The sequence below is a fragment of the Lissotriton helveticus genome, chromosome 7, assembly GCF_964261635.1.
Source record: "Lissotriton helveticus chromosome 7, aLisHel1.1, whole genome shotgun sequence".
Taxonomy (NCBI): domain Eukaryota; kingdom Metazoa; phylum Chordata; class Amphibia; order Caudata; family Salamandridae; genus Lissotriton; species Lissotriton helveticus.
The window spans coordinates 600519448-600543390 of record NC_136068.1 but is presented as its reverse complement, the minus strand read 5'-3'; the positions used below and the strand labels follow the sequence as shown (position 1 = coordinate 600543390).

Genomic DNA, 23943 nt, shown 5'->3' with positions numbered 1-23943 from the left:
CTGGGGAAATGGAGGCCAGGCATGACCTGAAAATCAATCAAATTAAATCGAATGTGGGTGAAAGACGTTGCGACAATTTACAGGAAGAGTGTGTGGAACAGGAAGAGAGAATAAAAGCGAGAGCACACATGTATAGATCGAGACAAGTTTGATTATCCAGATCAAAACTCTCAATGAATCCTGGCCAGCAAAATAGGTCATCTTTCAAACCTGAAGCATGCAACAATATAATAAGCAGTGTAGGAGATCATGCAGCAGTAAAGAACAGAACATACATGGTTAAGCCTTCACCCCACTAGGGAGACAGTTATTCAGTTGTGCTCTGCCTGGCACTGATGCTGGTGCCACAGAGAATATTTAAGTTACTGGACCAGTAATTGGTCAGACTCACCTGGGACTATCCTCCACCGGGTCTCCATCAATAACATCCCCATTGGTGGCACTTCCATTAGGCATCTCCGCTGTGCACTGTGTCTGAAAAGGCAGAAGGGAAAGAAGATCAGAAAACTTTCAAGGCATGCATGCAGAAACAATTCTCCCAATATAAGTAGGGCAAAGCTATCACACCTAAAGACATAAGCTGATGGACAGGAAGGTTGAACCATCGAACTCGATGGTAGGGCTTTCAAATAAGCAGCTAAGATCAGAATCTCAGACATATAAGGCGTATACCCAAATGAAAATCAGGCCTTATCAGGGTAAGAAGAGTCATTTAACTCATACAATACAGCAGTGAAACTGTATATATTGACAGCTTTGCTAAGAAACTCCAACAGTAAAATATTTCAAAAACATCTTACATCCTTTTCTAACACATCTTTAACTTAATGTATTTTTAAAGTTTGTAATACTAAGTTGGTGGATAATATGGACACAGTTAGGTCGTTGGAAAGAAAACTGAGTGGGTTAACTTCCCAGTGCAGATATCTGTGAACAATCTGCAGGGTCACTGACTCAAACATAGGTAAGGGGGCTAGCATAGTCTTACATTGTTTACAGGATGACAGAATGGGTACCAATGAATTGGTTCACACAAACACATATTGTACATAGCTCTCTAAAACGACACGACTGGAGCAGCAAGCACGGTAAAATCATATTGCACATTCTATTTCTGGGATGAGGGAAGACTTATTTATGGGACACGCACCTCTATGTACAAATGCTTGTACATAGTTGTACAGTTAATTTCAAACAACTATCATTCTTATTCCATAAACTCTTTCCCATTACCAACCTGTGGATATCAGAAACTGCTCCGTCAGCTGTTTTAATACAGCGCCTTAACTGCAAGAATGGCTTAACCATGAATAGGTCATTGACAGCATGCCCCATCCATAGGCCTATTACGCCATCAGCTGAATCAATGTGTGTTCTATGATCGATGACTGAGGGTGCTGTTAAGGGGCCTTTGGACTACTATAAGTAAGTCATCATAAAAGTAATTTTTATATTATCGCCTAGCTGTTTCTTGTTTTAAACCTGTGGGTAGATTTCACCACTGGGAATGAGACAGGCAACAGGAGAAAGACACCATTGGTAGTTTAAGCCAAGAGATTTCGTTGAACTTCTTGCGTACAGTTGAGATGGCTCTAGCTCATGGCGCTGGAATAATGCATGTGTATGTATATGTCTGAAAGGAACACATACCACGAGAATGTCACAGTACGCATGTCTAGGAGTAGTCATATATTCTTTCCAGTAACCCAAAGAGAAAGAAAACCAACTGCATTTATTAAATAAAAAGTGGTATCAACTATGGATGAATTTTCAGCTTTTCTTTTTTGGCGAGTATATATCGAGAGCAAACATTTCCTAATATAACAACGAGTAACAGTTGGGTTATATTCATGAAATTTATTTTTCATAATTTATAATAAATAATTACATCAAGTAATCATTTATCCTTTGTCTGTACATATTATTTTTGGGAAACAACACTTCTCATCCACTAACTGAGTAATAAGGCGTTTTCTCATTAACAAAGGGAATCTCCTATTTTCCCCCGTTATTTCTGCCTTGATGTGAATCAAAAGTATTTTTTCCTTGGAGAAGAGAAGACACTCGAGAATCTAAGCATGTATTACCTTTCATCTGGTAGGATCTATACCAGAGACTCATCCTACTAAAGGAGGCCTTTCCACAAGAGGTACGGTTGTCAGCTCACTGATCAGCTTTCAATCTCCATCAGCAGTATCCAGAGTCTGCCACTGGCACTCGAGTGGTGAGGAGGACCATTTAGCCTGAGTAGGACTGACACAAATCCCTACTGAACGGAGGCCCCACAAATGTAGTTGCTTGAGCCACTCCTCAGAGGACATCTGCATTGGTCTGGTAACTGCAGACTCTCAGTATGGTACAAATAGCAGCTTATGGTACACGCCATGTCCACACGGTGCAGGACTTGTACAGTAAACAGGCATGGAGATGTAAGATGAAAGTCAGAGAAACTCTCTCTTTGTTAATAAGCAACATTAAAAATACTTTTGGAATAAAGATGTGCAAGTATTGAGGCTCTGTCCCCACAAAACATCATGAAGGACAACGCGGATCAACCTTGTTTATTCACTTGACCAATGTCATTACCTCCACCAAGAAGGCAAAGTCCCATCGAAGAAATGTTTAAGATGCAGTAGGCCATTGGTTCCAAAGGTTTGTGCATCAGCATGGTGAGGACCAGATTGAGATTTCAGAGAGTGGCAGGGTGCAGTAACGGAGGAAACACGTGCATTCTGACTTTCAGATATCTCATTACAGCACGGTTCATCGTGGAGCAAGATTTTACACTCTATTCCGTAGAGGAACCAATAACAGCACTGTTGGTCTATAAGTATCCTGATGCACACTTGCACCAATTGGCAGAAAAATAGGTCACATCAACTGCAGAGAAGGTAAGGAGTTTGATATTCATTCCTAAACCCCAGTCACAGAACCACAGCCGTTTGCTTTTTTCCTGAGTTAGATTGAAGAATTTCTTGTAGGGTGAAGTACCTCAAGAATAACAAAGGATAGGCCTAGGCACTGAAAGGTCCACCTCTTAGCAACCAAGTGTTCAAGCTCAGTACTAGACGAGAGCAGTGGAGCACCTGTTTTCCCTCTGTGGGAATGAACTCCCTCCTCAGGGAAAGAAAGAACTGGAGCAAGTCATAATACATACCTGATGTAGTTAGGGTAGGAGATCAGTTAAAGCTTGGTCTTTCCCTGATCACATGGAGGAATCTAAAAGACGAGTCAGGGGAGGGGTAAATGAAATAGAAATGCTCCCATAGTGACAAACATCAAGTCGCCCCTGGGAAATGAGGCCTCTTTAACATCCAAGAAGCATACTGGTCATGCTAGAAGCAGATGTGGGTTGCAAAGTTATCTAGGTGTGGTAAACTACTGACATTCTGCTGGTGGATGCAGGCCACTATCTGGACCAATTTATTTGTAAATACACATGGGCCCACTCAGAGAACAAATGGCAGAGCCCTATACTGGTAGTAATTGTTCCCCACTATAAAAGTATAAGTCTTGAATGTACTGAGCAAATCTAGTCATTGCTCTGTGCAGTTGAGCTTAGCCACCATCCTCACTCTAAACTTCTATGTGGAAAGTTAGTGATTGAGATTATAAAGCTCCAAGATGGGATAGAAGGAACCACTTGGTGGTGGCAGTACAAATGCACAGCAAATCATTTTTCACCATTGAGAGGACATAAGCCCTCTTGGTGATCTGATCTGGGCCTAGCGGTGGTTAGTTAAAGGTAGTCTCATCTAACCCAACGGAAAGAGTAAATCAATGGAATTTATTGAGCTTGGCACAGGGTGGGAGAGTGAATTTGTTCTTTCCCCTCATGATTTATCACCCAACTGCCTTCTGAGGTAATAAGATGGCTCCAGCTCAGCTGTTCTGTCAAAAGACATCCCAATTTTCAGAAGTTTGGAATGTCTTTGCTGGTTAGAAACAGATGTATGTACAGTATAGATCGCACTCTGCAATTTGTGGGTGCATGTTCTAGTATCCTACTGTTGGAGGATGTCAACCATCATGGTTTCAAAGAAGATCTTTTCCCTAGACGTCTGGCTTCAGATACAAGGTGCTCACATCAAGAATACAGACAAATGGTCCTGGTTGTGAGTCCAGTGAGATCCTGGACATGGGCAACTGTACTATGCAGCCTCCTTTTCCAGGCTGGGATTGAACCAATACCTTCCTAGATTTGATCTGAAAGGAATTAGGTATAGTAGATGTACTTCTAAACCAGAATTTGAAGCGGTAACTGGCCATGGTAGTGCTGCTTATAGCAGGGAAAGAACTCTGTACTCAAAATTCATCTCCCCCTCATCTTCAGATGAGGGGGGATATGAGCCTTTTTGTCAAAGTGGAAGGATAAATGAAGTTGTGCCCTTGAGGGAAGCCACCATCACCCACTGCATTGACAGCCATACATAAAAACTGGATTGTTCCTAGGGGCTTGGTACATGGTGACTGATAACTTTCAAATAGTAGGCTCAGAAAAAGGCTCCTCCAAATGTCATGAGTCTGCTTAAGACCTTGTAGTGCTATGGTCAGTGCTGCCCCATTTGGGGATCAACTGCACCCACCAAGAAATGTGTGGCTTAATTTTCCAGTGCAGGTAGAGGTGACTATCAAAACAGGCAGTGCCCCCAAAGCCTTGACTATGACTGTGTGATAGCGTCTGGCTGGATGCAAGCCCTCAAGATCACCAATACCAGTCTCTGGGTTCTAAAAATCAACCTTTTGCAGGAGGGCGGTGTAGTTACAGCTCTAAGGAGGAATCAACCATCTCTGAAAGGCCAGCAGATTCTGTTTGGATCAAAGTTGGGCTGGTATATAGACCAGGAGTTGGGAGTTGGGAGTTTGGCTGGGAAAGGTGGTTACACCTGAGACTATGGAAAATGCACAGGGGTTACTGTAAGCCGCAACGGAGGATTGATTCTCCAGTGCAGTCCAGCTGGTGGTGACAAGGATCCCCAATCAGCAATAGGAACGGATTGCACTTAACCTCTCTGTGAAACCACCCTTCAACTCTGCACCTACTGGGAAAGAATAGTTCAACTTAACCGCGCACTAGAGTTTATGGAGTAAGCCTGGTTTCTGAAGGATCCTACGTCCACCTGGGGCTTCCAGCTTTTTCCTAGGACCTTGATATTAGGGTCTGGCTGGAAATAAGTCACCAAGATAAAAAAGACAGATTGTCTGTTGTCAGTTCTTTACACACTCCCCGGTGTTACTCCCAATGTTTGCATATGGCCGATACGGGTGATTTCAATTAGTGAGAGGGGGTGTCTTTATGGGGGTGGTTTACATAACTAACACCATCACACAGAGTTCTTGGTACTGTGATTAGTAGTGGAGACACCACGCTTCCCTCCTTACTTCTCTATTTATGAAGAAATCAATGTCTCTGTGGGGAATAGTGCACTCCTCCTCTGCAAGTTAAGCTAAGCGGTCATAAAGAGACTCTCTAATGATGGCTGCATACTGAGAGAAAGGGTGCACCAGAAACGGTTGCAAAACACAAAATGCAGAGGTCATGCAAGCCATCTGGTGCAAACAGCCAATGGTATAAAGTGCATGACTTTTAACCTAGAGTTGCAGCACAAGCCCCCCATTATGTGAAGGATGAAAAATACTTTATGTTGGACTTGGCCCTGTGCAGGGTCAACCCCAAAATATGTGTTTCACCCGCCTGCATTCTGAACCAGTTTTTGTTGGAATTAGGTCACTTTACCTCTGCTAACCAGGGTTCATGTGCGGGAGCTCTCTCCTTTAAACATGGTAAAATTGGCCTATACCCAATTGGCGTATTTAATTTACGTATAAGTCGCAGGAAAAGTGGTATTACATGTACCCAGGGCCTGTAAATTAAATGCAAATGGTGAGCCTGCAGCACTTATTGTGCCACCCCCCTAAGTAGCCCCTTAAAAAATGCCTCAGTTCTGACACTGCGGCCTGTGTGCAGTTTCAAACTGCCAAATCAACCTGGTAAAATAAACCTTTTACCTGGCCTAAACATGCATTTTAATACACGTAAGTCACTCCTAAGGTAGGCCCTAAACAGCCCCCAGGCCATGGACCTCTGTTTTTAAAAAGATGGACAAGTACTTTTAGGTTTTACATGTACTGGTAGTGGAAAACTCATAAATTCGTTTTTCACTATTTATTTGACCTACCTCTCCCATAGGATAACATTGAGTTGCCTTATCAAATCTAATAAGTGCTAACTTTTGATTGGGAGTAGGGAGAAATATCCTGTTTGGGCTCGAATTAATTGCAATTTTAAATCCACTTTAATGGTAAAGTTGGATTTTAGATGACAATTTTGGAAAATGCAGCTTTTAAAAAGTTTATTATGAAAAAAGATTATTATGAGGCAAGATGCACTCATTTCCTTCTATTTAATTTACAATTTTAGTTTGTCTCAAAATAGATGCGAGCACGCCGGGTGCCGTGAACTATCCCAGTCACGGATACTTAAAGTGAGCCAAAAAGTCACGTGCTTCTAGGATTTTCCAGCTGCTTTGGCCTATAAATTGCCCCCCATCAGGACTGCATATTGGGACCAGACAGTGAACCACTGGCCCGGTTTATAGCTGGAGAGAGCCATCCTGCCATGATAGGAGGGGCAAAGTTGTTCCCTGCCAACTTACATTTCAAAGGCCTCAGCACTCTCACAAAGTACTTGACACCAGACTTTTGTCACCCCAGACATCTTGGCAACTAGCAGGGAGGAAGGAAATTGTAGAACCAGCTGTGCATGTGGGTGGGGGTGGAAGACTCCCGAAGTTTCATCCACTTCAAAGTTGGTACTAGGTATAAATAGTGGATCATCAAACTAACTCTCCAGTACACTCCTGGACCTGCGGATGACTACAGGACTAACTTGTACTCCAGAGGACTACCTTGCTGCTTGAGGCCTGCCTGTTTTCTCAACGGACGGCTCTGTTGCTACCAGAGGACTGGCCTGCTGATTGAAGCTTGCTTGAGGACTGCCTTGCTGCTTGAAGGAGAGAGGACCATCTCCTTAAACCTAGGACTAGAAAAACTCCCTGGGGTCAGTTGGCTAATGTCCTGATCAGAGCTACAAGGAAACAAGCTCCAGCTCACTGCCCAGTTCACCTGCTGCAGCTGGCCCTTCAGTACCAGCAACTGGCCCTGCTGGAGCCCTGCTTGCTTCTGCTGGAGTGAGTTCCTGATCCCCAATAGGTGCCTTCCCCCTGGACGCTTGGATGACATCAGTTGAGCCACGCCTGTGAAATTATGAAGTTTTGAACTCTGCCCAAAGGACTTTAAAACTGTACATTTTTCAGCAGGACTAACCTGAAACCTGTCTCCAGCCCTCACTCCATCACAGTTGGCCTCAACTTGTGACTTTGTCCCTATCTAGTGTGACAATATACTCACAGTTAGTGATATCTGCTTCTTGTCACTATTTTACTTAAGCCTTTAAAACTGCATCCCTCCAGTTCTACCAATTGGATTTTTATCATTTTGGTCTCATTGTATTTGAGGGTTAAGCAAAGGTTAATTTACTGAATTTTGTGGTTCACCCAGACAAGGACTGTGGTAGTTGCTTGAGAAGGGTTTACACCCAATGTCTAACACTTTAGATCCAAAAAGGATCGAAGGAATCGGGCCTAGGAGCCTTACAAGGAGATAATGAGGATCAAGAGGGCAAGTGCCAATGCAGACCATTCAACAGGAAAAGCATACATGCTGGGATGGGGGCATGCCAAGTAGGATATACACAGTACCAGTATGCACAGCTCTTTATTGGAAGAGTTATGAAGCACTCTGCAGTCTAGGCACCAGGTGATTGAAAAACCCACAGGTTGATAATGAGAACAAGTAGGACGTAAAATCAGATCTATGAGGCCTATCAACAAACTGCATTTTTTAGTGCATTAAGTAATAATAATACAATCTTTATTCAGCATATAAAAATACCATAAAAAGGTACAATATTTTTTTAAAAGATTACAAGTACAGCATAATAGGAGGTTCAGCCAATTGAATCTACACAGCATGGCTTCAGCAGATAAAGGAGTTGAATCGGCTCTTATTTCATGTCCCTCAGTTATCTAATTCATCTTAAAACCTGAATCAGGCCTATGGCACTACATGAATTACAATTTAAAAGAATGTAAAATGTGGCAAGCAGGGATACTATGGGGTTCTGCCGCCCCATGTGGTCCTTAATCTCAATGCCGCCCTTAGAAAGTTAATAATACAGAAAAGTGCCAATTTTAACAATAACAACGCCTGTCTGACTCTAGCTTTCTAGTGCATTAAGTAGTTCTACTCACATACTACAAAACGCTATTCACAAACCTATGGACAGAGACCTAGGTCAATGCCTCTCCTATCTATTCTGTGCAGAGATCTCCACATTCGTAAGCCTATGTTTTAGCAGTAAATGTGAGAACAACAGTGGTGAGTAGCTTGTTAATGGTGCTTACTGCAAAATAGGACGGATTTACGGAAACTTAGGAAGAGTTTAGGAAGGGAGAGGCAACTATAAACACCCACCCACAAAACAGTAAGCCCATTGCTATTCACAAACGACACTTCTAAAGTTACCACAGGGGGGCGTGGCCAAGATGGCGGTTGGATAGGACGCACAATCGTGTCCCTCCGGCATCGCCATTCTATAGCCTTGCATTGTGGCCCATTCCCGGTCTTCAAGTGCAGGAAGGGCGATCCGGGTGCCGGTGAAGAGCAGCGGAGTGCCAGGGTTGAGCCCATTTGGTGGCTCTACCGATTCCACTAACCCGATTCACAAGCCAGCGGGAGAAGGGACTGGGCCGGACATGAGGCGGGAGGCCAGCGGAATCCGGAGCAGCAGAGTGGCACAAGCCTACTGCAAGCTTGCGGATAGAGGATCGCTGGGTCCTCAGTTTATCTCACCTGGCTGGCGACGAGCCTCAGGGGAGGTGATCTGGGTCCACAGCGGTCGCCATGGAAGGCAACGGTACAGCATCCGCCATCTTGCCTGTCTGCGGCGCCTATCGCTGCAAGGCGCAGTTCCTTCCTTTTGCTCCGGGAGTCCGGCCCTGGAATTTTGGCAGTGCAGCTGAACAAATGCAGCGAAGTGAACTCTGCGGGGTGGGCGATTGAAGTGCCAAGACCTGCAGGTCGTCACTTTAGGGGTGGGCGGCCATCTTAGCCCTGCTAGCGGCAGGAGTAGCTCTGGGCCCAGCAAGACCTCAGGAGGAGCAGTGAACAACGGGCGGCTTGCACACACGCTGCCCTCTACGCACTGCCAGTCCAGGAGCTACACACTGGACTGTGCCAGACCCGAGGAGCAGTGGAGGCCCAGGAAACCGGATTGGGGCAGGCGATCTGCAAATTCAGCTGACCTCTGTGAGTACTGCTGTGAGGCCTAGAGATTATGGCCTCTTAGCGTCTGATGAGTTTGCATACTACTAATTGCATCACTGGGTTACATTGTCCATCTACCATAGTGGGGTGTTCCGACAACTCACGACATTTAAAAAATGCCTAGTGTCTAAAAAAGACGACCGGAACCTTATTTCTGAGCTTCACTTTATGCTCACTGTAATTCACGTAGGGCAACGCACAAAGGCTCAAATTCGTTGGGAAGTGGAGTTGGGGAGGTCACTATCTGCTAAAGAATGGGATAATATACTCTATCGCACACAGCACACAACACGGCAGGGGCGGAATCCGCATTTACGTTTTTTTCGTACTGGTATTATACACCAACATGGATACACAGCTGGGATAAAAGCAAATCTGATCTCTGCTGAAGGGGTTGAAAGATGACAGGGACCTTAGTGCATCTGCTATGGCACTGTCCCAAATTGCAGCGATATTGGACGGGGGTCCTAGATAACATTGATGAGGCTTCTGACACATCTATACCTAGATTTCCGGCGTATACCATTCTAAGACTATCGAATCCCCTAACCTTTACTTGGCGCTCCTTGAAAGGCAGACAAATCGCATTATCCCTATTAGCAGCGCGACAAGCCATTTTAGCCCTTTGGGGAACAGCGACTATCCCAGAATTTAATGCATGGCTGCATAGGCTTTGGTTAATCCTTGCTATGAAACGATTGTCCCTTTTGGTGGACCAAAAATGGGAGTCTTATGCTGAACTATGGGCCCCTTTTCTACATCTACTATCCAAAGAACTACGCGAGATCTCATGCCCTAAATACCTCCAAATTCTTAAACTGTTGCCACAGGGCACCCCTTAAGTACTACTATAACAGTTATTAGGGGGAGTAGTCATAGACGCTTCGTGACTCTGTGGCGGAGGGTTCAACGGGATGGGCAGACTGGTGCGGAATGTGGGTGGGGAGAGGACAGGTTACTTCATAAGTGTTCTTCTTTTATTTTTAACTTCTAGTTGTAAAAATAAGGAGTCTATGCTTGTTTTGACTTGACACACCTATTCAGACACTGCCGGCCCCAGGGTTGTAGGCATACAGCTGAGTAATTCTTCAAGACGTACGCTATGCCGGCCTATGGAAGTACTTAAGTAAACACAGAGAATCCAACAAGAAAATTGGAAGGGAAGAGAGTGATCAACAAATGTTGAAGCACTCAGTGTTTTGTAAAATACCCCTCACACACCAAAAGGCCCCTTGGTGTCATGCTTCATCATCGGGGTCTTCGCACCCCTCTATCGGGATGCGGCGTGCTACGACCAACGACTACGCGGGAGCACTAATAGTAATGACTATGTGTGGTGTTAGGTGTGTGGGGTGTATTATTTATAAGTGAGTGGTGGGATGTGGTGAAAAAAGGTTAAAAAGTACCTGGCGCATGAGTTTGAAAGAATTTTTTTTATTCTGAACTCTGGCTGGTACTATTAAAAGAAGTGCAGTGTGAGGTCAGATCTGTTATATTAGGGAACAGGACCCTCTGGTGTGCGTTGTCGACATGTTTCGGAGTCAAGCTCCTTCTTCAGGACCCCGGGCACGACCTCCCCACCTTACTCACGGATTTTTAATAAAAAAGTGTATTTATACAGAAAAGTGACAATAAATAGGCTAAGTGTGCCTACAGCGGTCTGCTACAAGTACAATGACTTTTGAAGCTTGCTTGTGGGCTTCATGAGCAAAATGGGACGTCTGGGGTGTTGCTTTTATTGCAATACTGACAGGACGCTCTGGACACTGTCTACCTACCGGAGCAGCGTGTGGGGCAGTGTCCAGAGCGTCCTGTCAGTATTGCAATAAAAGCAACACCCCAGACGTCCCATTTTGCTCATGAAGCCCACAATCAAGCTTCAAAAGTCATTGTACTTGTAGCAGACCGCTGTAGGCACACTTAGCCTATTTATTGTCACTTTTCTGTATAAATACACTTTTTTATTAAAAATACGTGAGTAAGGTGGGGAGGTCGTGCCCCCGTCCTGAAGAAGGAGCTTGACTCCGAAACATGTCGACAACGCACACCAGAGGTCCTGTTCCCTAATATAACAGATCTGACCTCACACTGCACTTCTTTTAATAGTACCAGCCAGAGTTCAGAATAAAAAAAAATTCTTTCAAACTCATGCGCCAGGTACTTTTTAACCTTTTTTCACCACATCCCACCACTCACTTATAAATAATACACCCCACACACCTAACACCACACATAGTCATTACTATTAGTGCTCCCGCGTAGTCGTTGGTCGTAGCACGCCGCATCCCGATAGAGGGGTGCGAAGACCCCGATGATGAAGCATGACACCAAGGGGCCTTTTGATGTGTGAGGGGTATTTTACAAAACACTGAGTGCTTCAACATTTGTTGATCACTCTCTTCCCTTCCAATTTTCTTGTTGGATTCTCTGTGTTTACTTAAGTACCCTAGTGGAGCAAGAATCCAGTCTTTCGCTCTACCTCCCTCTCTTGTTTTTCACTCGGCCTATGGAAGTAGGCATGAAGATGTGTTTTTTTTATTATGACTCTTTAGGATACTAATATAAAGATTGGTTCCATAAAGTTACCACAGACCTAAAAGTGATAAAATAGCAGCAAATCTACTCCCCCAGTCCAGCCTTCGACTATGTCAAGAACCACACATGGGTGCTCAGAGGTACTTTAACACACTGCCACAGAAAATGGAGACAGAAAGTTCAAATAACAGACACAAAATGATGTGAAAAATAATATATCCACTTAAAACACGTATATATATTTTTAATGTTCATTTTTGTATATAATTGGGAGAACATTGTATTATTTTAATTTGTATTAATGCACTTATCTGGTCTTATACGGTGAATCCTATGGTTTCCAGTCTGGGAGAAGCTAACGTGGTTGAGAGATAACAGGAATGTCACACAGATAGACTGGCTTAGTCATGATGGTGCCTTACAAGGTATAAACATGTCATGAGATGGTCCTAATAGGGTCCATAATGTATAGTGAATGCTATGTGAGTTGTCTATAACCAGTGCGGTCTTTAACGTACTCTTGTTTGGGTCTCCATAACGTATAACTTAGTATATGAGATGGGAAATGTGTCTCAGTTGGGGGTGGTGGGGAGGAAATTACAGGAAGTTTGTTTAATAAAGACATATTTAAAACATGATTATAGTCCACTCCTGAGCTAGATTATGGTCCACTCCTGAGCTAGCCAACTATAGGCAGGAATTGCAGGAAATTCTTGCTCTTCCTGCTATAGAGAACATCCCGTGGTTTAAATATCTAAAAACTGAGTTTGCTCGGCTGGGCCGTCCGACCCTGTGGAGTGATCCTGAAGTTGCCTGTCAGGGATTGTCCCGCAAACCTCTGGTGGCAACTTTTTATGCATGTAACCTTGCATCCCACACACAGGGTATACGCCCAGATTCTTTGGCTAACACTTTTCTTAGGGTGAAAGACTTTTATAAGTTTGAGTCAGTTTTTGATGACATCTTTCCGAATCTGGCCAGGAAATTATATCTGCAATGGCGGTACAGTACCCTCCCGCTAAGAGCATTTACCAGCAAATGGAAGCAGCATTCCCTGGAAAATTGCCCTGGCTGCAATTGTAGGCTTGAAGATGAACTGCATTTAGTCTTCTTTTGCCCTCCCTACATTGCGGCTAGACGGTTCTGGATAATTCCTTTATGTAAAAATCTAGGGTTTGCCAAATGCTCTGAGGCCTTTAGAATTCTTAAAACTGACCTTTCAAAAGTAACTGTTTTTGCAATGGCCAAATTTCTCGAAGCAGCATGGCACAAGAGATTGCTTCTAATTCCTAGGGTACTTCATCCCCGATTCAGTTCACGTATTAGTTAGTGTATACATTTCTTGTATTAGGTTATTTTATGTAAGATTTTAGCTATATTGTTAAATCGCCCTCATCTATTAATTTGTAATATTATAGACTGTTTTAATTAATCAGTAGTGGTTTATTTGATTGTTTTTATAGTACAGGTTGAGGAGTATTGGGGCATTCTCTCCTTTTATCCATGTGCTATCCCGCTATTGATGTAACACTGATGTCTGATATTTGTCTGTCTAATTTTATGCATATCTTTTATGGCAAATCGCCGAAATAAAGATTAACAAAACGAAAACAAAAAACGTTTTTTTAAAATGTAATACATATTAAATAAATATAAATACTGTGGATGAGATTATTTGTTTAACTGTTCTTTTAACAAATATTTGGTATTAAATGTTTTAATTATTTAATACACTTCATTTAATGTATTAATGTCATGTTACATTTTATTTTAATAGCTCACAATATTTTCTTTATAATGTCTCAGCAATACAACTCAGTCACTGTAGTGGAGATTTCAACCTGCAAGTGTAAAGGTATTCGTTGTAATTTTACACTCTTAAATCATGTTGTAGGAGCATCCAAGAGGGGGTGGAGACATGCAAGCCCAGCGGCGGTGGCTCCGCCATGTCAGAGGAATGTCAACCCCACCCCCCAAAACCGCAGGAAAGGAAAATTAAAACGATAATGAACACTTGCTTTATTTTTCCTTTCCTGACGACTGCAGAGTATTGGGGGCAGGACCTGGGAGGGACAGGCACTGAGGGGAGTGGTAGTGTACTCCCATCATTGCGCATGACTGTTTGGCTGGCCAAACAGTCATGTGTAGTGAAAGCTCTCTCCAACCCCGCAACACAGGTGTGTTAGAGAGAGCAGACACAGACTCAGTATCTGTCCTGGTGCGCAAATCGAGGGCACACAGGCCAATACTGAAGCTGCTCTCGTACGTGATAGCCGCTTCAGGATTGGCCGCAAGGCATTCTGGGAGCCTGTGCGTTCCTGCAGTGAAGAGGAGCTGAAGAGGAGGATGGCTGAAGAGTAGAAGAGTGCGACGGGGACATCTGCTGGTATGTTTTTTCCCCCCACCCGAGACCCTTATACGCCCCCTCCCCCCGCCATCGTTAAGCACACCGGACGGTTCTGTGCAAGTCTACACAAAGGGATCCATTTATAAATTGGCAGACAGGTCACTCAGTCACAAACGTGAAGGATATCTTGTTCGCCTTATTGCAAGTTACACTGGACATAATGCACCTCTATTAAGGTGGGCAGGATATCCGTCATGTTTGTGACGGGATAGCCCGCCCGCTAAACTCCAAATCGGGCCCTTGGGTGCAATCCTACATTCGGAAATGCTGAATTGCAGAAAAGTGTACATGTACACCTAGGTGCAGTGGTAGATTTACACACAAGTCCATCTATACATGTAAGGAATATGCTACTTACCAGTATGCATCTGTTCTTGGCATGTAGAGCTGCAGAGTTGTACACTTAGCAATAGATCGCCACCTGGTGTTGGGCTCGGATGATTGCAGGTTGTTGTCTTCTTGGAAGAAGTCTTTGTAGTCACGAGATAGGTTACTGCGCATGGTCATCGACTTCCTCCTCAGATTGTTTTTCGCCATGATGGGAAATGATGGAGTTAGTAGAAGTAAAGAGAAAGGATGTCCATGCGTGTGCATCTAAGTAAGTTATGTACTGGAACGGATACAAGTCCCGGGGAGGCGGGAGGGCGTGTACAACTCTGCAGCTCTACATGCCAAGAACAGATGCATACTGGTAAGTAGCATACTCCGTTCAAGGCATATGAGCTGCAGATTGTACACTTAGCAACGATTCTGCAGCAGTGTCTCCCCTAGCGGTGGTCGCTTGTATCCGTTGCTGCACACTGAAATAGTGTTTTAAGGACAGCTTGGCCTACTGCAGCTTGCCGCTTGGCTTGCACGTCAACACAATAGTGTTTAGTGAAGGTGTGTATGGTAGACCATGTTGCTGCCTTGCATATGTCCTCTAGTGGTATGTTTCCTAAGAAAGCCATAGAGGCTCCTAGTTTGCGAGTGGAGTGCGCTCTAGGAGGAACTGTTAGTGTACGTTTAGCTTTTTGATAGCATATTTGAATACACTTTACAATCCATCTGGCAATTCCTCCTTTAGAGATGGGATTGCCTTTGTGTGGGGAAGAGAAAGATACAAATAGTTGTTTTGTCTTTCTGAAGGACTTAGTCCTGTCTGTGTAGTATAAAAGAGCTCTTCTAACATCTAAGGTGTGTAAAGCCCTTGCGGCAACAGAGTCTGGTTTTTGAAAAAACACTGGTAACTCTACTGATTGGTTAAGGTGAAAAGGAGTAATCACTTTTGGCAGGAATTTAGGATTAGGTCTAAGAACCACTTTGTTAGGGTGTATCTGAAAAAATGGTTTTCTATTGTGAATGCTTGTATTTCACAAACTCTTCTGAGAGAGGTGATGGCAACAAGGAAGGCAGTTTTCCATGTTAGGAATTGCAGTTCACACTTGTGTAAAGGCTCAAAAGGGGGGCCCATAAGCCTTGTAAGGACCACGTTTAGGTTCCATACTGGTGCAGGTGGTAACCTCGGTGGGATTATTCGTTTCAATCCTTCCATAAATGCTTTTATTGCAGGTACTCTAAAGAGAGATAGATGCTGTCTATTTTGTAAATAGGCTGCAATTGCTGCTAGATGCAGTTGTATGGAAGAATAAGCCAAGTTGGACCTTTGCAGGTGTAGAAGGTAGCAAATAATATTTTGGATGGAAACATCCAATGGGTCAATGTGATTGTTGTTACAGTATATTGCAAATCTTTTCCACTTAGCAGCATAGCATGCTCTAGTGGTGGGTCTTCTAGCTTCTTTAATTATATTCATACAGTCTGGTGGAAAGTTTAAGCAGCCAAACTCTAAGACCTCAGGAGCCAGATCGCCAAATTCAGTTGGCTTGGTTCTGGGTGCCTTATTTCTCCATGGTTCTGTGTTAACAGGGATGGCGTGAGCTGTAATTTCTGATGTGGAACCAGTGAGAGATCTAGTAGCGTGGTGAACCATGGCTGTCGTGCCCATGTGGGGGCCACTAGTATTAATTTGAGAGACTGTTGTCTGAGCGCGCGTACTATTAGTGGAATGAGTGGGAGAGGCGGAAAAGTGTACGCAAATCTGCCTGACCAGTTCATCCATATTCCATTCCCCTTCGACCGTGGGTGTGGAAACCTGGCGGCGAAGGTTGGGCATTTTGCGTTTATCGTGGGTGGCAAACAGATCTATTTGTGGCTGCCCCCACCTTTGGAAAAAAAGGTTGGAGAACCTGTGGGTGCAACTCCCATTCGTGAATCTGTTGTGACTGACGACTCAACAGATCTGCTAGCTGATTGTGAATTCCTGGGAGGTGTTCTACAGTCAGGTGTATGTTTTGAGGGATGGCCCATCTCCAAATGTTCTGTGCAAGCTGGGACAGTTGCAGAGAGTGTGTCCCCCCCTGTTTTTGTATATAATACATAGCTGTCATATTGTCCGTCCGGATTAGAACAGCTTTGTTTTGTACTTGAAAAGTTTTGAGTGCTAGGGAAATCGCTAGCAACTCCAAATAATTGATGTGGAACAGTTTTTGTTGGCTGTTCCATTGGCCTTGAGTGGTATAGTGTAGGAGATGGGCTCCCCATCCTGTGAGGGACGCATCTGTTGTGAGCACTATTTGTGGAACAGGTTCTAGGAACGGCCGTCCCTTTGTCAAGTTTTTGGTGTTCCACCATTGCAGAGAGCTATATGTACGGCTGTCTACCAACACCAGGTCTGTGAGCTGACCTTGAGCCTGATTCCACTGTTGTGCTAGACATTCCTGTAGTGGGCGCATTTGCAGTCTTGCGTGAGGAACTATGAAGATGCAAGACGCCATCATGCCTATTAGTTTCATGAAACACTCTGGCTTGAAGAGAGTGCTGGCATTGAAAAAGGGAGACTAAGCTCTGAATGCTTTGAATCCTGGCTTGACTGGGATAGGCTAGAGCTGCCGATGTGTCTATGGTAGCTCCTAGATATTGGTGAACGTGCGAAGGCTCTAGGTGCGACTTGGTGTAGTTTATTGAAAACCCTAAGTCGTGTAATGTTTGTATTGTATGTTTTGTGTGTTGTACACACTGGTTGAACGATCTTGCTTTTATGAGCTAGTCGCCGAGGTAAGGGAGGACATGTATTTGTTGTCTTCTGAGATGTGCTGCTACTACTGCTAAGCACTTTGTAAACACTCGTGGTGCTGTTGTGACCCCGAATGGAAGGACTTTGAACTGATAGTGTTGTCCTCGTATGACAAATCTTAGATACTTCCTGTGCGCAGGATGAATAGGAACATGAAAATAGGCGTCCTTTGGGTCTAGTGTTGTAAGAAAGTCTCCCTGTTGTAGTAATGGGAGTACTTGTTGTAAAGTGATCATGTGAAAATGATCTGATTGAATGTAGTGATTTAGGGGCCTGAGGTCGAGGATCGGTCTTAATGTCTCGTCCTTTTTGGGTATTAGGAAATACAGGGAGTAGACTCCTGTTCCTTGTTCCTGTAAGGGGACCTTTTGAATAGCATCTTTTTGTAGAAGTGCTAGAACTTCCTGTTGAAGCAGAGTTATGTGTTCTGTGGACATTGGACGCTGCCTGGGTGGTATGTTTGGGGGGGTTGCTGTGAGTTCTAGGCAGTAACCATGTTGGATAATTTGTCTTACCCACCTGTCTGTTGTGATGGAATTCCAGACAGAAAGGAACGGTGATAGTCTGCCCCCCACAGGAGTGGAATGCTGTAGGGGAGGCAGAGGGAAGTCATTGTTTGGGGGTGGAAGAGGAGCGGTTGTTGTTATTACCTCTTCCCTTATTGTTGTTGCCTCTGTACCCTCAACTAAAGTAACCCTTATTAGAGGGGGTTTGTGTATGTGTTTTAAAAGCTGATGTGTTATCTGCGCCGGTCTGCTTGGAGCCTCCTCTATAAGAGGAGCGACTAAAAGAACTTCTAGTCTGGGTGGATTGTAATGCACCCATAGACTTAGCAGTGTCTGTGTCCTTCTTCATCTTCTCTAGTGCATTATCTACTTTTGGCCCGAACAACTGGTTCTGATTGAAGGGCTGGTTGAGGATGGTAGTTTGTACCTCTGGTTTGAAACAGGAAATGCGTAACCATGCATGACGTCTGAGGATAACACTAGTGTTAACTGCCCTGGATGCTCCATCAGCTACATCTAGTGCGCATTTAATTGAGGAATTAGATATTAATTTGCCTTCCTGTAAGAGCTCTGCTGTCTGATCTTTGTATTGATCTGGTAGGTGTTCCATTAATTTTTCTAGTTGGTCGTAGTGAGCCCTGTTGTAGCGTGAGAGTAAGGCTTGTGTGTTTGCTATGCGCCATGTTTGTTGCCTGCGCAGCAATCCTTTTCCCTGACGCATGAATGATTTCATGGCAAGACCGGAGGCTAGCATTATGCATAACCTTTTATTCCACCACTCCTTGCAGCACTTAGAAGTATTACATCATCAAAAAACAAACTTCTAGAACATAGAATGTTCAAACACAATATAACTCAGAACACAGCAGCCATCTTCCTCTTTTATTTTGCTGCTCCTTGCAGATTAGTACTCTTGTGATTTACTCAGAATTATATAATTTATGAAAGTTTGAGTGAATTAAGTTTGGATGATTTGATGATTTTAAATGATGAGGAGAGCGAGTTTTTAATTGATTGGGGTTTGGGAGTGAGGTGTTTAATGCACTTTTCATGTTTTGAGTATGTTTGTTCGTTGATAACCCAATTTTCGGGTTTGGTGTGGTTGTTATGAGTTGCGTTTTATTGTTTGCTGTTTTGGATCCAAAAGCGTTCGGGATTTAATTTTAGAAGAAGAAAGTAAGAGAAACGTTATTTTTAAACGAGCTCGCAAGGCTACTTACTCGACTCGCGCTGGCTCGAGGATTATCGTGTCAGAGTCCGCGAGGCGGGGGAGACGCTGCGAGCAGCGAAGGTCTTTCTTGTTTGATATGATGATGGTGGTCGCGTCATCGCGTATGCGTGCGTTATGACGTTTTGGCGGCCATCTTGAATGAGGACTAGAGTGCGTTAGTGCGCTTTTTGTGACGCAATCGTATCGTCAGTTGAAACTGTCATTTGAGGTGAAGTTTTGGTTTTAGTAGGATCGCGGAACGGAGGTTTTAAGTGGAATTTACTTGATTTGTTGGTTTAGAGTGAAATTATGGAGGTAAATGTGGAGGCACAAGGAGAAGGGTCAGGGGAGCCTGATTTGAGAAGGATGGTTCAGGAGGAGATTAAAAATTAGATGAAAGATGTTTTAAAAAGTGTTTTGAAAAGGAAAAGGAGATTTAACAATGATGAGGAGGAGGAGGAATTTTGGTCAGTTAATGAAGATGAGAGTAGTGAGGTTGTGAAAAAAGGGAAAAAAGCAAAGAAGCTTAAAAATATTGATGTAAGGTTTATTAAAGGATCTGGTGGTTCAAGCGCCACAAGAGATGGAGGTGACCAGAGCGGCACAAAAGAGGGTGTCCCTTGCGGCACGAAAGAAAATGAGGAAACTTCTGAAGAGATTTCAGATGAAAGTGAGAGTGTTGAGGATGAGTTCATTCTTGAAAATTATGATGACGATGGATGGGACATGGACAGTGATACAAATGAAAAAGAAAGGAAGGAGAAGGGCTTAGTGATAGATCCTCAGGGTGAGGAGATGTTTAGTCCGGATCTGATTAGACATCCCAGAAGTGGTGATTGATGGCCTCTGCCACATGTTGCAGAGTTCATAAAACTATGGATTCGCAGGCCATTGGAGAAAGAGGCAAGGGCAGTCATGAAGGCTGAGTGTTCTAGGCCTGTGTTAGATGGAAAGGCTTGTTTAACTCCTGATTTGGATCCTGATCTTATAAGTTTTTTATTTAAGATGGGTCGTGATCCTAGGAAAGGAATTGAGAAGGCTCTGAAACAGTGTGAAGACAGGTTGTTGGACATACTAGGGCCATTAGCAAGAATTATTGATATGGCAGAGGAGGCAAATATGAAGAAGGTTGCGGTAGATTTAGATCTTTTGAGAGGATGGTCTCAAAGGGCGGTTTGCTTATTGGGAAATGCAAACGCGGCATTGATTTCTGAAAGAAGAAAAGGAGTTCTTATGAGGATTAGTCCAAAGTTGGCAGATTTTTCAAAGAAAGAGCCCTCGGATGACCCAAAAGGGTTTCGGTTTGGTGAAGGGTTAGTTAAAGGAGTTGGCAAATATGTTGCTACTTTTACAAGTTTGGACAAGGCTCAATCCAGTCTAAAAAGAGTCTTCAACAGAGGTGTTTTTGACAGGGCTGGGGGAAGGGGCCGTTTCCCTGGCCGAGGATTTTCGAGGGCCCAATATCAGTCAGGTGGTAGAGCTGCGTTTAGAGGCTTCCAGTCTGCTACAGGATTTTTCCCGCAAAGAGGAAGAGGATTTGGAAGAGGGCGGCAGCCAAGGGGCAGAGCTCAATATACACAAAGTTCCTTCAGTAAGTATGAAGACAAGTTTTGGTTTTTTCCCAGACAAGGTAGGGGGAAGGTTGAGATTTTTCGAGGAAAATTGGAAAAAGATTTCAAGAGACAGTTGGGTTTTAGGAGCTGTGAGAGGATATGTTGTGGAACTGGTGGATATTCCAGTTGAAATAAAAGAACCAAATCATCTGGTGTTCAATGGAGAACTAAAGGAGATTGTAGGGATGGAAGTTTTGGAAATGTTAAAAAAAGGAGCAATCAAGGAAGTCTCAGAGGAGTTCAAGGGTTTTGTAAGTACTATATTTTTGGTGGCGAAAAAAGGAAAAGGATGGAGGCCAGTAATACATTTAAGGAATTTAAATCAATTTGTGGTTTACAGGCATTTCAAGATGGAAGGAATCCATCTGTTAAGAGATATTTTACAGGAGAAGGATTGGTTGGTGAAGTTGGATCTGAAGGATGCATATTTCACGATTCCGATTGCGGAGGAGAGTCGCAGGTTTCTTCAGTTCAGGTGGTTGGGTCGGTTGTACCAGTTTTCGTCTCTCCCTTTTGCTCTGGCATCTGCACCTTGGTGTTTCACGAAGGTTTAAAGACCAGTGGCGAAATTTTTGAGGGAGAGAGGTGTTCGGATGATTATGTATCTAGACGATTTTCTTCTAATGTCTCAGAGTCAGGAGGAGTTGAAGATTCAGCTATCGTTTTGTATGGATCTTTTGGAGAATCTAGGTTTTATAGTAAACAAAGAGAAGTCTGTTTTAGTTCCATCTCAATGTTTGGAGTTTTTGGGTTTCAATGTAAATACTGTGGAAGCAAGTTTGAGTTTGCCAGAAAAGAAGGTACAGAAGATAAAGTCAGAAGTGAAATGTGTTTTGAAAAAGGATTCTGTGAGCTTGAGAGCTTTAGCAAGGGTGATTGGTTTATTTTCTTCTTCCATTCAGGCAGTTTTCCCAGGTCCTCTTCATTACAGGGCTTTACAGCGGTTGAAGGCAGATGCTCTCAGGAAGGGTTTGTGGTATGGAGATCAGGTTGTAATTTCGGAAGAGGCTCGGGAGGAGTTGTTATGGTGGTTAGAGAATTTGGAAGCATGGAACGGTCGTGCAATTTTTGGAATTTGCACGGATTTTGTTTTGGAAACAGACGCAAGCCTTTTTGGATGGGGAGCTTGCTTAGAGGATCAGGAGACTGGTGGGAGGTGGTCTCAAGAGGAGAGATCGATGGATATAAATGGTTTAGAGATGAAAGCAGGGCTCTATGCTCTAAAGAGTTTTGGAAGGAATTTGAAGAATTTCAATGTGTTATTGAAAATGGACAATGTTTCAGCTGTCCGTTATATAAATCGATTGGGTGGAAGCAGGTCAAAGAATCTGTCCCAGTTGGCAAAGGAGATTTGGAATTTTTGTTTGGAGGAGAAAATAGGTTTGAAAGCAGAATATTTTCCAGGCAAGAGCAATGTTGTAGCGGACTGGAATTCAAGATTTTTAAGAGATTACAGCGATTGGTAGCTGAATGTTCAGATTTTCAGGAGAAAAGTGAAGGAGTGGGGTCCGTTGGAGGTGGATCTGTTTGCGTCGAGGCTGACATTTCAGCTGGATCGGTACTACAGCTGGAGGCCGGATCCTTTGGCGGAGGAAGTGGATGCATTTCAGCAGAATTGGAAGAAGAATCAGTGTTACGCATTTCCTCCATTTGCAATGATTCAGAGAGTGTTGTTGATGGTGAGGAAACAGGAGTGCGAGTTGGTGTTGGTGACGCCGTTCTGGGCTGGTCAGGTTTGGTTTCCAGGTCTTTTTGGAATTGGCGGTAGAAGAGCCAATGTTAATTCCAGATTCGGAGGATGTGTTAATAGGAGAAGGAGGAATGTTTCATCCTTTGGTTATGGAAGGGGAGTTGAGCCTTCTTATTTGGAGGATATCAGGAGAGAAGAGCAGTTCGGAGAGCTTTTGGAGCAGGCTCAGGATTTGCTCAATGAGTCATGGGCTCCAGGTACCAGGAAAAGATATTTGGGAGCATGGAAGAAGTGGTCTTGTTGGTGCTTGGAAAGGGGTTTCGATCCCGTGGAGGCATCTGCCATAGAGTTGGCTAATTTCTTGTCTATTTTGTTTGGTAAAGGTTTGAGTTATAGGACAATTAATTGTTATAGGTCTGCTATTGCAGCAGGTCATAGTTTAGTTGGAGGTTGTTCGATTGGAAGGGAACCTTTGGTTTGTAGAGTTTTGAAAGGTATTAAGTTGAGAAGACCGCCTAAACCTAGGTATAATGGTATAAGTTTTGTAAAACAAAAAAAGAATGTATATTTATATTTATGTTGTTTTTCAGATGAGAAGTAAAGGAATTTTTTGGAGAAGACCGGCGTGAAGTTGGAGTTAATTTGGATTTTCTTCAGGAGCAGCGTAAAAGAGGAAGATGGCTGCTGTGTTCGGAGTTATATTGTGTTTGAACATTCTATGTTCTAGAAGTTTGTTTTTTGATGATGTAATACTTCTAAGTGCTGCAAGGGATGTTAATAAGATTTTAAGTTTGTTTGAGAATTGGCCAGCTAATAAGTATTTAAGTCTTAAGCAGTTGTCGGGGAAATAGGCGAGTCTTTTGTGTCTAATTTCTTTCAGGAGAGTTTCAGATGTGAAGGCATTAGATATTCGTAACAGATGTTTTACTCCTGATGGGGTTCTTTTTAGTGTAACTAAAAGGACAAAATGCATGTCGAGTGCTATTTTTTATCCTAGATTTTTGGATCATCCAAAGTTGTGTGTGGCCATGTGTTTAAGAGAATATGAGGCAAGGATGAGTGAGTTTAGGAGGGATGGAGATGAGCAGTTGTTGATTTCTTTTGTTAAGCCTTTCAGGCCAGTTTCTTCAGCTACAATTGCTAGATTGGTGAGATTTTGTATGTTTGAAGCAGGTGTGAAAATGGATGAGTTTGGTGCTCATTCGGTGAGAGGTGCTATGGCAAGTAAAGCTTTTTGTCTGGAGGTCGTTTAGAAGAGATCTTGCGTGCAGCTGATTGGTCAAGTGCGGATGTTTTTGCAAAGTTTTATTTAAAACTATTGGGGCATGTGTCGTCTGTGGTTTTATCACAGCTTTGAACATGCATAATGCTAGCCTCCGGTCTTGCCATGAAATGTAGATTCTCCAAGTTTGTGATGAGAGAATCTGGATTTCATTAAAGACACGGAGGCTAGCATTATCCCTCCCACCCTCCCTTTTAT

The 23943-nt window shown here is 43.5% G+C and overlaps 1 protein-coding gene across 6 annotated transcripts in view; it reads right to left on the bottom strand.

The window, feature by feature from the left end:
* UIMC1 (ubiquitin interaction motif containing 1) overlaps positions 1–23943 on the bottom strand; it is a 310878-nt gene that overhangs the window by 94259 nt on the left and 192676 nt on the right. For all 6 annotated transcript variants that reach the window (XM_078652794.1, XM_078652796.1, XM_078652798.1 and 3 more), the window contains one exon: positions 392–474. In XM_078652794.1, coding sequence (XP_078508920.1) covers positions 392–474 — 83 coding nt within the window. The remainder of the gene's footprint in view (positions 1–391; positions 475–23943) is intronic.